Raw genomic sequence first — 12,713 nt, 5'->3', positions numbered from 1 at the left:
CCCCTGATCATGGTAATAAGGTCTTCAGCCATTTTGATCATCTGTTTTTTTAGGCATAGAGGCCTGTGCATGTGGCTCATGTGTCAGTTTCTTAGTTTTAGAAGTTGCTTTTTTCTTTGGTTTTGCAGCTGTCGTCGGTTTGATATACAAATGTTGAGGTCTGAATACACCCTCAGAAGCCGGTGCCTGCTCACCGGCTCCAGACCCATCCGAGGGAGATACATCCATCGGTCCATTACCTTGAGTATCTTGCGGCATGCCAGACTGCACATGGGTGTCGGTAGAGGCCTGTGACTCAATGGTAGCGGGTATCAGGGGCTGCAAAAGCGCCTCACTGAGTACTAGCGAACCGGCGACTGGCTTAGGAGAAGCTTCATCATCAGTTTTGGATCTCAACGTCCTTTTCTTTGCATTTTTTATGTACTCTGGTAGTCAGATTGCTATCCGACGACATTTCTGGGTAGTTAAATCTTTTTCCAAAATACTTTGATGCGAAAATATATCGACGCTTAATAGTGCGTTGGTTAAATCTAGCACAAAACTGACAGCCAGGCACATTATGATCAGGGCCTAGGCAAGAAATACAGTATAAATGGAAATCATTATGAAGTACTTGCTTCCCACAAGTAATACAATTATTAACTTTTTCTGACATCGGTAAAAAACAAGAAAAAAGTTTCCCCAATGGGTACTTAACTTTAGTGAAGACTTCGGTTCTGAAACTCAGACTCGAATATTTCAGTAGTCGGCCGACTGGCACTTGCGAAATGCTTCTGCTTCAGGTACCGCGCGGCAAGAAAGACTGAAGAAAATGGCGTCGGCTGCATGTTTTATACCCCTGACGACCTGACGTCATGGAAGAGAAGGCAGCAACCGACACAGGACCCAAGACTTTGTAATTCAGGCCGACTGAGGGCAACCTGCCAGCAGATTACCCAAATGTAATGACTGCAACAGTAAAACATGAAGAATATCTATCTTTTATAAGCAGTATACCGGTACAGCGTGTAAGTCACTACTATTTTACCAAAAGAGGCAATGCTAAGGCATGTATGTTTCTATAGTTTAGGAAACAACAATTACACAAGGAATGGGTCCAAACTTTATAGCTTACATACATCAGTTTTAAGCACTGCTTTTCTCTGCTTTTTGTAAGTTTAACAATTGTAATTATCAAAGTTAAGATTCTAAGATAGGATTACTGTTTCCAATGGTAATTTGTCTAATGGGCTGGGATATTTTGATTGCTGTTCTGAATTTATAGTGAATGCAGCTGTATGTACCAACTATGAGACATTTTCTGACCAAAAAAAGTTGATTAATAGTATTTATGAGAATAAATATGCTAGTAACACCAAATTGAAGTTAATGTCATATGCAAACACATAGAGAAATGGAAGAAGTTTAAGGTTTATATTCCATGCTATTGATCATGTTGGGGTACACTATGATGGAAATCAAGATGAAGAACTGAAATTTAGAGACATTAAATGGCAAATAAGGTTAACTACAAGAGTTTGTCCAGGAATGAATAGCTCCATTAACTATAGATGTGTCCTTAAGCACAACAGACACTGCAAAAGATATAAACCATGATTTTTATTAGTTAAAAACTTGTCACATGACTATATTGCATGTATATTAAGTTGTGAGAATGGTCATAAAAGCAGCCTGTAGAAGAGCTCTATGAAGTTTAAAAGCACTTACTAGTTGCTTTTTTATTTTTTTACTAAAACATTTAAAAGCATATTTGTGCTACTGAGTTTCCACTGTTTGGGTGAAGCTTTGCTTTTTTACTTTTTGTCAGATGGACAATAATGCTGAAAACAGTGACAATTTAACTTTGTACTTTATCCCATTGTTTTGCAGTATAAATCATAACATTAAATCAACTTTAATGTCCTTCTTTCCAGCCTGTCTTACCTTTTTATAGTGCAAAGCCTGGAGACATTACAGCTAAGAAAAAGTACTTTGTTACTTTAATATCACATTCACTAGCAGTCAATAATAAAACTCCCCCACCTCACATTTAATATACCTCTGAATGCATACTGTACAGGACTGCTTTATAATATATCATGCAATTTACATAATGCCATTTTTATACAAATATTAATAAGAACATAAACTGTTTTACTTAGTTACTTTTTCAGTCTCTTCAGTGCCCATTTAAACATTAAAAGTGGGGGTTTATGCTTTACAGTTCATCCACCTTATCTGGTGAACTAAGCTAACCACACTCTGTATTTATACAAAGAATCACATTTTAATGCCTTTTATTCTTCTTTAGGTTAGGGGAAAAATAAGGGTATAACCATCACAGAAAAAAGAGGTTTTATCTTTGAAAACATTGTCCATCATGAAAGAAAACTATTTTTGAGCTAAACTAAAAGTCTAATGAGTATTCGTATAATTGCACAAATCAATATAATGCATCATCAGTTCTTTTTAAGACACCTCAATATGACAAATAATTGTTCATAGTTTCACAGTGTGGGAAGCATTCTAATAGTATTAAGTCCAGTGGAAGTCAGTTACTCAGACATAATGCTGTTTTATAAACAAACATTACAATGTGGTGACTTAGCTGCACCAAGAATACATGTTCTAGGATCCTGCCATATGTTTCTTCCCAGGCAGCACAAATACAATTTCCATATGTTGCGTGACAGCACCAGAATTTAAAATGCCAAAACTAAAGGTGTCAGGAAACATAGCCAACAAACTGCACCACCACCAGTTTCAATCTTTAGACTAGATTTCTGTCCTATCTTATTCCCAATACCTTCCACATTTCTGTGCATCTGAACAATTCTAAAACCAGATACAACACAGATATGACAGGGTTAAGGCTGCCCAGCTAACTTTGTTTAAATTTCTAGATGCTCCCAATTCCTGCTCTTAACACATGAACCACTCATCTTATTGCATCTTCATCACCAACTATACAAAAATCAGAATGTCCAACTGTTAAATATCTTAATAAATCAAAACATTTCTGCTGCATTAGTTGGGGTATTAACCAATATCAGAAATGAAAAGCAATAAAGTTCTTAAACTTCAAAATTAAGGAGTTATCATCAGATCCCATAATCAATGCTTTAGTCCCATGCGTATCATTTTGAAAACATACATATTTCATGTTTAACAAAGCATTCCAGACTACCAGTAGAAAGCAATAATGACCTATCAGTCTGAAGTTTGTTAAAAAAAAAAATCATCTTTAGACTTTTGGCACAGCTTAACCAACAGAATGTCTAATAACACTATAAATCAAGGAAATATTTGCTCTAAGTGACTCCTACCTTGTCGCTGTCTACAGTATTTTGGGAGGTCCTCGATGCAATGGAAATTGTATCGGGTTGGCTGCTACCATCTCCCTGACTGTCAGCATCTTCCCCTCCTTCCCTATAAACAGAAGATATCCAAGAAAACTGGTGAGATAAATCAGTGAAAACAGGGCATATATCTCAGGAAATTACACTATTAAGATACAGTTGCTTTCCTCATAAGGAAATGTATTTATCAGCATTCCTGCCCCTAGCAGGACATTTTTTCATATGTTGCATAAAGAAGAATTAAAACTGAAAGAGCTGTGTTGTCAAAAAGAATGGTCAAGACACACAAATGATGTCTTAATTATGTTAATGGGGAATTAATGGGGAATGAATGGGAGATGAAATGAAAGTGCAGTACAGAAAATAAACTTCCGAGTGCATTCAGAAGCAATGAACCAAACAGCTCCTTATACTTTGTAGGTTCTGGAACATTCTGTAACTACGTAAATATTACAGTAACTTTGCTGTCTATAAGAAGTCTATAGTTGCAGAGAAGCTCTCCACTTGAAATATGGATTAGTTACCCATGCTGCAACCCTACTTACCAGCTAACATCAAAAATATATATATTTACAGGGCTGACACAAAGCTTGGCAGCAGAATTATAAAAGACTGGGAGCATAACTAATTACATGAAGTTTACAAGGACCATAGTATGTTTTATAAAAAAAGAAAAAGAAAGGAAAAACTCTTTTCCTTCCTTCCTACTTCCGTATGATGCCATATTGCCTAGGTGATATCACTTAGACTTGGCTAACTATTTACAGACTATAATAAAAGTAATTTCCATATACAGTACTCTCTTTGTCACTGTCAGACTGTTTAAAACAGTAATGCTTTAATTCTGACCCTGCCAATTTGTATACATAGCTTTTTTGTTGAACAGTGATTCCCACACCAATTATTTTACCTAGCCCTCTAGACCCTTTGTCTTGTACAATTATTACCCTCTTTCATAATGTTAATAATAATTTACTAATGTTAGCAATTTCTAATCCTTGCAAGATTTTTTTTCAGATTTATTTTGTACGTCTGCATCAAGGACTATTCCAGCAAAACAATCTTGGGATTTTTCAGTGTTCTTTAGTATCACCCTTTTCATATATTCTACTTTTTGTTACTCTTGGTTATAGAGTGTTCAAACGTATTGATTACTTTTTGTATAGTGTGGGTCCTCATACTGTCAGGTCTCAAAGTACTATTTATTTATGTTTACAGTGATCCAGCATTGGGCATCACAGAAAAAAATATGCTCACAACAAATTCCCTAGGTTACTATAATCCTCACCATTTTTGTGTGTTTCCCATTGCATGTCAGTTATTACAGCAATGTGTACCTTATTCAGTACTAACCAACTTTTTCTGTACTTAATAATTAATTTCTCTTACTTTCTGCTTGCTTTCAGGCTTGAAGAAGGCCAAAGTAACAGTCACAAAACTGGCTGCTTGGGAGAAGATAAATAAGCAAGAAGTGAGCAAGAATTGAACTTTTACTTGTTTGGAGAATGGGAAGTTTGCAGAAGCTTTCAAACTGACAGTAGAATAGAGGAGGAGGAATTCCAAAACCAAGCCCCACAGCCACACATTTTAGAGCCCACGCCATCATCTGTCACTGATTAGACTGCAGAGCTTTACAAATTAGATAGTTGTTGGGAACTTGCAGCGGTTAAATGGTACCCCGATAAAACATCTCAGTACCCAATCCCAGTTCCACTTCATAAGCCTGCTTCACTGGTTCTCACATTGTTCCAGATTGGAACAAGTGGTTTATTGGGTCTAAGTCAAACAGATTACAACCTTTGATAACTTTTGAAAATAACGCGACAGAACAACTGATGGTCAGCTCTTTTGTGATCTAGTGAACATTAGGAGACGTCCATAAGTACCACAACAACCTGTAGTAACCCTATAACTGTAAGAAATAATGCAAATTTCTTTGAATACCTTTTGCTGTTGTTCCTCTGTTTAGCTGGAGTCTTAGGCAGTTGGATGGGTTCCTTCAGGGCACCTTTCAAATGAATGATTCTCTCTTGAATGACCTCCCGAATATTCTTAATCCATTCTTGTTTAGTTTCAATACTGGATGCCTGAAGGACAATGACACAGCATTAATTATTTCAGTTGCTGACTTATATTGTAGTAGAAACTGCAAACTGCCCAAAAAGTGTAAACAATAATGAACATTCCCCAATCCCAGAACACTCAGCTGTATGTAATACATTGTTTAACATACATTCATAGCCACGTAGAACAGTCAAAAATGTGAAAATAAAATAAGAAATTCTATTAAAGGAGGACTGGCTATGACTACAGGGTAGATTATTTAGTTATTTGACTATCCTTTTAAACAAATGACTAAAATATACTACAAAAAAACAGTTTGTGGATACACCCGTTAATGTAGTAATTATTCCTCCTCTTCTGTTAAAAATGGGAAAGATGTCCACTTGATTGCATATCAAGAAAACAAATCCTGCTTGTTAAAACACATTGTGTAAGTGGTGGATTGTGCATGTTTTGTTTTAGTGAATGGTGCATACACGCAAATCTTTTGAAGAATGCTCTCTCCACAATGTATATATATGTTGGGTAGATGAATGTGTATGTTAGTGGTTTGTTAATGAGAAGGCATTTCTGTCCGTGGTATGTTGATTTGGTGTTTCAGAATCGCTCAGGTTGCCAAGTCAATGGAAATGAAAGTATGAGTGTAAGGTTTCTTAATGCAGAGCTGGTTGTATGAGTAGTTTGTTATATAAGTGCTTGATAGTTTTAGAAAAACACTGAGAAATATGACTTTATAAAATGAACAAATTTAAATTATGATTATTTAAGTGAAGCAAGTCAAATTATGGAAAACAAATTGTTATATATAGTGAAGAATGTTACATTTTCAAAACTTTAAAACTCTAACGAATAATTTGGGCATTCTCCTTATTGATGTAACTCTGAATACACTTTTAACAAGATATCTTGTTTTTTATTATTTCTGATGTCCTACAGGATATGTCTGTTCTATAAAATATCTCAGTTAAGAGGATATTTAAATGCATATGGTGTAATAAGTGTAAATTTGCAAAAAGATGAAATCAAGTTAATATACTGTAAATGGAAGCATTTTGAGAATTTCATAGTATTATAATTTCCAGACTTCTTGTGTAGTCTATGAAATATGTTGTAATAGTCCCTTACCAAAATGGTGCATGGTCCAAACTAGATGAAAAGGGAAATTAAGAATTTACAACCATATGTCTTTGGTGCATTTTCCAAACTAGAAGTAAAGTGAAATTAAGAAATAAAGGTGTATGTCTGATATTAGAAATACAAGATTTGAAAATAGGATTGCTGTATGTGCTGCTGAGGTACTTAAAGGTAATGTTGACTGTTTTAAGTTTTTATTGTTGGCTAATGTCCATTTGATAACAAGAGGAGTAAAACTATTTGTTTTGAATAAATTAGAGTCTAGAATGATTTTGAAATTTAGTACATTTTAATCGGATGATTAAACACTACTATCAAATAGCAATGCTCCATTTACTAAAGAAATAATGATTAAAATAATAATGATTTCTTTAAGAAATTAATTGAGGGGAAAATTGATGTTGTAATGAAGCTATATAACTGATGGAATTTTGTTAGTTCTGTTTTTGTCCACCTAGACGGTGTATAGCCAAAGTGTCACAGTAAATAAAGTTATCACAGATTCTCAGTCTAAGAGTTTGTTAAACTATGAGCATCTTTCTTATATGGCAATGATGGCCTGAGACAGAGAATGCAAATGTTAGGAAATGTAGAAAACTAGTTTTGCCTGCTACATGAAACACATGGAAAGTGTGGCTATTGACTTACTGTATGATATGTATATATTCAGTATGCTGGATGCCCATTTAAGGTGTGTGTGCACGAGCACGCACGTGTGTGTGTGTGTGTGTGTGTGCTTGTGTGTGCGTGCATGTGTGTGTACAGAGTTGGAATGTTCAGTTGTCAGAGTGATATGAGTTGTTACAAACAACTTGACAAAAACATTTTTGGAAGGTCTATACTTGAAAAGATGTGCTTTATCCTGAAAATAGCCTAGGTTCTAAATGGTCAGGGATGATGTACAGCTGCTTAAAGGGGGTACACCAGTGTTTGTTTGGCAGCTGGGTCAGTCTGCATCTGTACACTGCAGTTTACTGCATAGGGAGGCCCAAAAAACTTTAAAATATATGGAAGACACACGACTTTTCCATGGTTTAGGGACACTTACTGAGATAGACTTTTACCACCTGAACTACCAGTGCTAATAAATGATTATCCACTGTTCAGTTCACAGATTTCTGTCAAAAATTACATTTGCATTTAGTTTGCATCAACCTGTTGACCTGTAAGCTTATTTTCCCTGCCATTTAAATCCAGTGGAAACATTAATGTGTCTTTGATGTTCTTGTTTACAGATATATTTCATCTAATGAACAATGAAAATTTAGAACAATTAAAAATGTATAACAGTGGGAAGGATTAATGTGATCCAAACATAAACAAAACTAAAGCTAAATTTCAACCCATGCTGGTAGTGAGGGGGGGGGGGGCATTGCTTGTACTTTCTGTAACAATGCCCAATTTAGTGAACTATGTCATTTTCTAGCTGAAACATTAGTAGTGGAATTCCAAGACCAGTATTGTGTAGTGGTAACGATTGTTATAAAACTTAGCTGTATACTCCTTGGTGATTTCATTGATGATTGGTTCCACTGTTCAGTGACTTCATCAACTAGGACTGGACAGACTCTTCAGTGTCCTCCCCATCTTCAACTCCCTCATCCAATTTTTCTCTCATTGTGCAGAAATATCATGGCAGAAGTAGCATTTAACATAGAGTTCCTGCAAGTTTACCTTGTCATGTTAAGCACTGATTAGGATGGCAAACTTTTTGAGTGATCACATACTTATTTTCTGTAAATGGGATGAAACTATACCTAAACCTGAGCTCAGAACCACCGTATTAAGGAACTGGTCTCATTCTCCCACAATGTCTTTATGAAGGAACTAACACTGATTCGGTATCCATTCACCTCCTATCTACAGCTGTCAAAGCAGGATATTTACTTTGCTCTTAGTATACAGCTGTGATCATAAAGACAAAGATTTACACAAAGTGAGACTGAGAGGAATTTATCTGTGCTGAAGTTTTACTTTTCTCTCTGCTAGACATTGAACAGACTTGATATATCCAGACCATTGTTGCTTGAAAGACTTTGCATCATGCAGATAAATCTAAAAATGTCTTCAGATCAGAAGGAGAACATGGTTATAAATAAACAGGCGATTTTGTTGTAAGGCACACTTACTTGGCACTCACAAAACTGGACAAAGAAAAGGTTATAGTGAGCCATCTTTCAAGCACCAGGATCGCAGGCATTATAAGTGCCCTAAAGACCCTAGGTCTTCACAAATATAACTATGGCATAGTAGTGGTACATGTGGGAGTGACTGACTTGAGACATAAAACAAAACCCTGAAGGATATGCATTGAGATAAGTCAGAACTTTCCATGAATGTTAGAAATGCAGGTAAGAGACCAGTCCTGAGTGGAATTCTTCCTACACCTTGAATGATACCTAGATACAAAGAAAAGTTAGTCGGCTTCAGTACTTGGTTAAATTACTGGTATCATTCCAAGGGGATCCAGTTATAGTTCATTGTGGGAGAAGATCTTCGGCTATCACTAAGGATGGCCTGCATCTATAAATTGAAGGCCCTCTCTCACACTGCGTGATGCCTTTGCTGTCCCCTAGAGCCTTTGAAACAGAGTTCAGTTGATGGATATTCCAATGTAACTAACATATCATTCCCAAAATTGGATCCCATTAAATTAGTTCTCATTGATGCTATAAGTTTAAACAATAAATTGCATGATCTTGAGGCACTCCTGCATTTATAAAACATCCATGTCTGTGCAGTTACTAAAACTTGGCTTCAGTGTAAAGAGAGCATACTCTGTAGCAGGGTTTTGCACTTTCGTGCCTTCAGACCTGATGACAATTATGGTGCATTCTCCATGTTTGTCAAGGAATGACAGCTCCAGAAAGATCCCTAGATGCTCACAAACTGAACTCAGTGAGCTACAGAGCTCTCTAGATAGGATTACTTATTAAGTAACAGCTGCTTACACAATACTTTTTTGTCCACTGATGACTATGTAAGACTTACAAGTGTTCTAAATGATCTTCATATTAGGAAAAACTTCATTATTTTGGGTGACTTTAACTACCCTTTAATATACTGAAATAATTATATCTCCAGTGTAGGATATGCCCCAAAATTCCTAGACGTAATCAAAAATTAAGCAGTTTGTAAATAAGCCTAATAGAGGACACATCATTCTTGACTTGATTTTTACAAAAATGGCTGCCTCTTGCACTACTCCTCTAGTATCTCATTCCCCAGTGAAGTTTGACCATGTAACCTTTTCCTTTATGCACCCACTGCAAACCTCACTGGATTAAGGACTACAAACATACCAATGTCAACCTACTCTGTAACAAAATATCAAAACTCACTTATGACTACACAACCTCTGATCTTAACACAGCAGCATACTTCATTAAGGAATGCTGCACAGACTTAGATAGATAGATAGATAGATAGATAGATAGATAGATAGATAGACAGACAGACAGATAGATAGATAGATAGATAGATAGATAGATAGATAGATAGATAGATAGACAGATAGATAAATAGATAGACAGAACTAGCAATCCCCACCATAAATAAGCCATATAACAAAATAAAGAAACTCCTTAAATTATTTAGGAGATCCATAATGCTTCTTCTCAGGGATAACACCAAAAGCATTACAAAAAAAAAACAAAAAAAAACTGACGAATACTATTAGGTCAACTGATCCACTAAAGGAACCCATGAAGCCAAAGAGAATTATAACTTCTTCTTTAGCTATGTTAAAGAACTAAAAAAAAACACCTGGCACTGCTCAAAATGTATTAATTATAACAACTCCTATTCTTACCTAATAGAACTGTAAGAAATTTTGTGCCAGTTTCACCCCTGAAACGTATATGTATTTTCAAAGCCCTGCACTACTTAACAGGAAGAATCCAGACATGACTCCTGCTAAGTAAAGATGCTTCAGTAGCTGCAGACCAGTCATTCTGACACTAGGAGAGCAAAATCTTGAAGAAGTCTAAACAGAGAAGGCTATTCCTTATTTTATATGTAACAGCATGCAGGAATGGGAATGTCTCATCAACAGAGACAGTTTTTTTCTAACCAATCAGAAGTGATTCTTGAAACTTCTGGCTATGATTATGGGTCAGATAGGGCTGTGGTGCTATTCATTGCCCTGCCTGGCCTAAGGTGACAACAGTAAGTTTTTCAGTGGCAGCTGTTACATAAAGCAGCTTTTAAAATGTACTGCCTCAGATTAATCTCTCTCAACATGAGGTAGACGGATAAAAATGCATGGGAGGTGATGACCAATACAATGCACAATGGGGAGGGCTAGGTGATGTCGACAGTGAATACCACACCTTCTAAATTTTACTTCTGTTCTTTGCAAATTCAATAGCAAGAACAGAATAAAGGGGGTAACAGAGTAAAGGTGCAATGCCTATGAAGATATTGCTGAAAACAGAGTGGATATATTAAAGTTCAACTTACCTTAAGCACTGTCTTATTGTCCGAGGAAGGGGTTCTGCCAGCCCACAAAGCAAATTTACATGGGTCCCCTTCTACATGTTCTGTTAATCCCAACTCTGAGGTCTGCACGGAAAAGAAAACAATGTAATGAGTTTCAGACTGAGCTTCTACTGCTTAAAAATTAATCAGACTGTTTCAGAGAAAAAGAACAAATGCAACATAGCGGAAAAATCCACACTGAACTGACAATGTTCCCCATTCACCTTCTCAATGAATAACCACGTGGTCACTGTGTATATACTAGAAGCACAGACTATTTCTTACTTCTTATGCAGTTACTGTCTTCCAGTTGCATTATTTTAAAATTATGTTAGGTTAGCTTCCTCAGAATTTCTGGATCTAATTGAATTGTGTCATTTTTAATTGTATACTAGTATAAAATAACAGGTAGTAACCTTTGTGCTATGAAATAATTTCATATCTGAGTCTTTATTGGTTTCAAAAAGAAGTCAGTCTTTATTTTGATCCAGCAATAAAAAGAGCAATAAAAATTATAAGTGCTTTGATCTGTAGCAAGACTCTAAAGGCTGACTACTTTCTGGAACCCAAAAACATTCTGACATGAAATGCTTTCATAGCACAAGTTACTAAACTGCTGCTTTATTCAGTATGGTCCTACTGTTTGATTTGAGGACAAGTGGTCCATGTTGTGTTTGCATTAAGTTAGTTCTTGGATTTTCTGAATACAGACATGAAAGACATTCAGTAGTGCAAGACTAGCAAATCAGACAAACATATTGGGGGGTGGGGGTGTGAATCCCTAGGCATAGTCATTTTCTATGTATTTTTATGTAGGGATTTTGTTTTGGGTTGGTGACATTTTTCTGGGTAGTATGTTAAGGAGTGTTTGTTTTGTTTTGAGTCTTTGGAGGATTTTTTATTAAACTTAGAAGGATCAGTCATTGAAAGGTTTAGATCATGCTGTGGACAATGTTTTTTTTTTTCTGTCTTTGGTGATTGATCTTTTTCACATTCGATCTTCCTGAATATATGATCTATACTGAAACACTGATGTGCATTACATTCATATTCAGTATATCAGGCAAGGCATTTACTAAACTTATTAGTACCCACCAAACTTAATGGACTGTACAAAATTATTTAAGAAAAGGTGGTGTTCCAGGGGACAAGCCCCCTGCTCCCACTCACCTTTTCATCTTTTTATATACTAACTCCAAGATCACAAAACAGTGGGGAAAATCATTAAATCAGACAGGAAGTGTGAGAGTTGTATGGTTGGTTTTTGTAATGAATATTTATTTGTTTCAACTATTCGTTGCTGTGTTTGTGACCATGTGACCCCATGGAGAGGGCTTTTTAAATTGGTTAGTTTAGTTGGTGTTTATTCTGAAGAAATCAATTATTATATGCTGATGAAAGCACTCAAAATAAACATTTTTACTTTTGTAAATTCCATTGGTTCATTTGTTATCATCTGGAATGGCTTTAGAGTTCATTAGTTTTCTTTGTGGTTATCCATAGTTTCATGAACTTCAATTAAATGAATCAGTTCCACAAACCAATTAAGTGTCTGCCTTCCCATATCAACATATAGACAAACAGATAAGAGATAAAAAGGCAGAGAAGCAGACATACAAATACATGTGAGTGTGCATGCATATACAATATGTATGTGTGTGTATATATATATATATATATATATATATATATATATAT

At 35.7% G+C, this 12,713-nt stretch overlaps 1 protein-coding gene across 3 annotated transcripts in view; it reads right to left on the bottom strand.

Annotated features, from left to right (window-relative positions):
- The window catches only part of KALRN (kalirin RhoGEF kinase), a 4,346,166-nt gene that overhangs the window by 1,272,564 nt on the left and 3,060,889 nt on the right, over positions 1–12,713 (bottom strand). For all 3 annotated transcript variants that reach the window (XM_044074926.1, XM_044074921.1, XM_044074920.1), the window contains exons 31-33: positions 10,998–11,099; positions 5,283–5,425; positions 3,306–3,408 (exon numbers count right to left, since the gene is read on the bottom strand). In XM_044074926.1, the coding sequence (XP_043930861.1) occupies positions 3,306–3,408; positions 5,283–5,425; positions 10,998–11,099 (348 nt within the window). The remainder of the gene's footprint in view (positions 1–3,305; positions 3,409–5,282; positions 5,426–10,997; positions 11,100–12,713) is intronic.

Source organism: Protopterus annectens, chromosome 6.part0 (assembly GCF_019279795.1).
Source record: "Protopterus annectens isolate FY-2018-M chromosome 6.part0, PAN1.0, whole genome shotgun sequence".
Classification (NCBI taxonomy): Eukaryota; Metazoa; Chordata; order Ceratodontiformes; family Protopteridae; genus Protopterus; species Protopterus annectens.
Note: the sequence above shows the minus strand (reverse complement) of the source record. Positions and strands in the feature narration are given on the sequence as shown.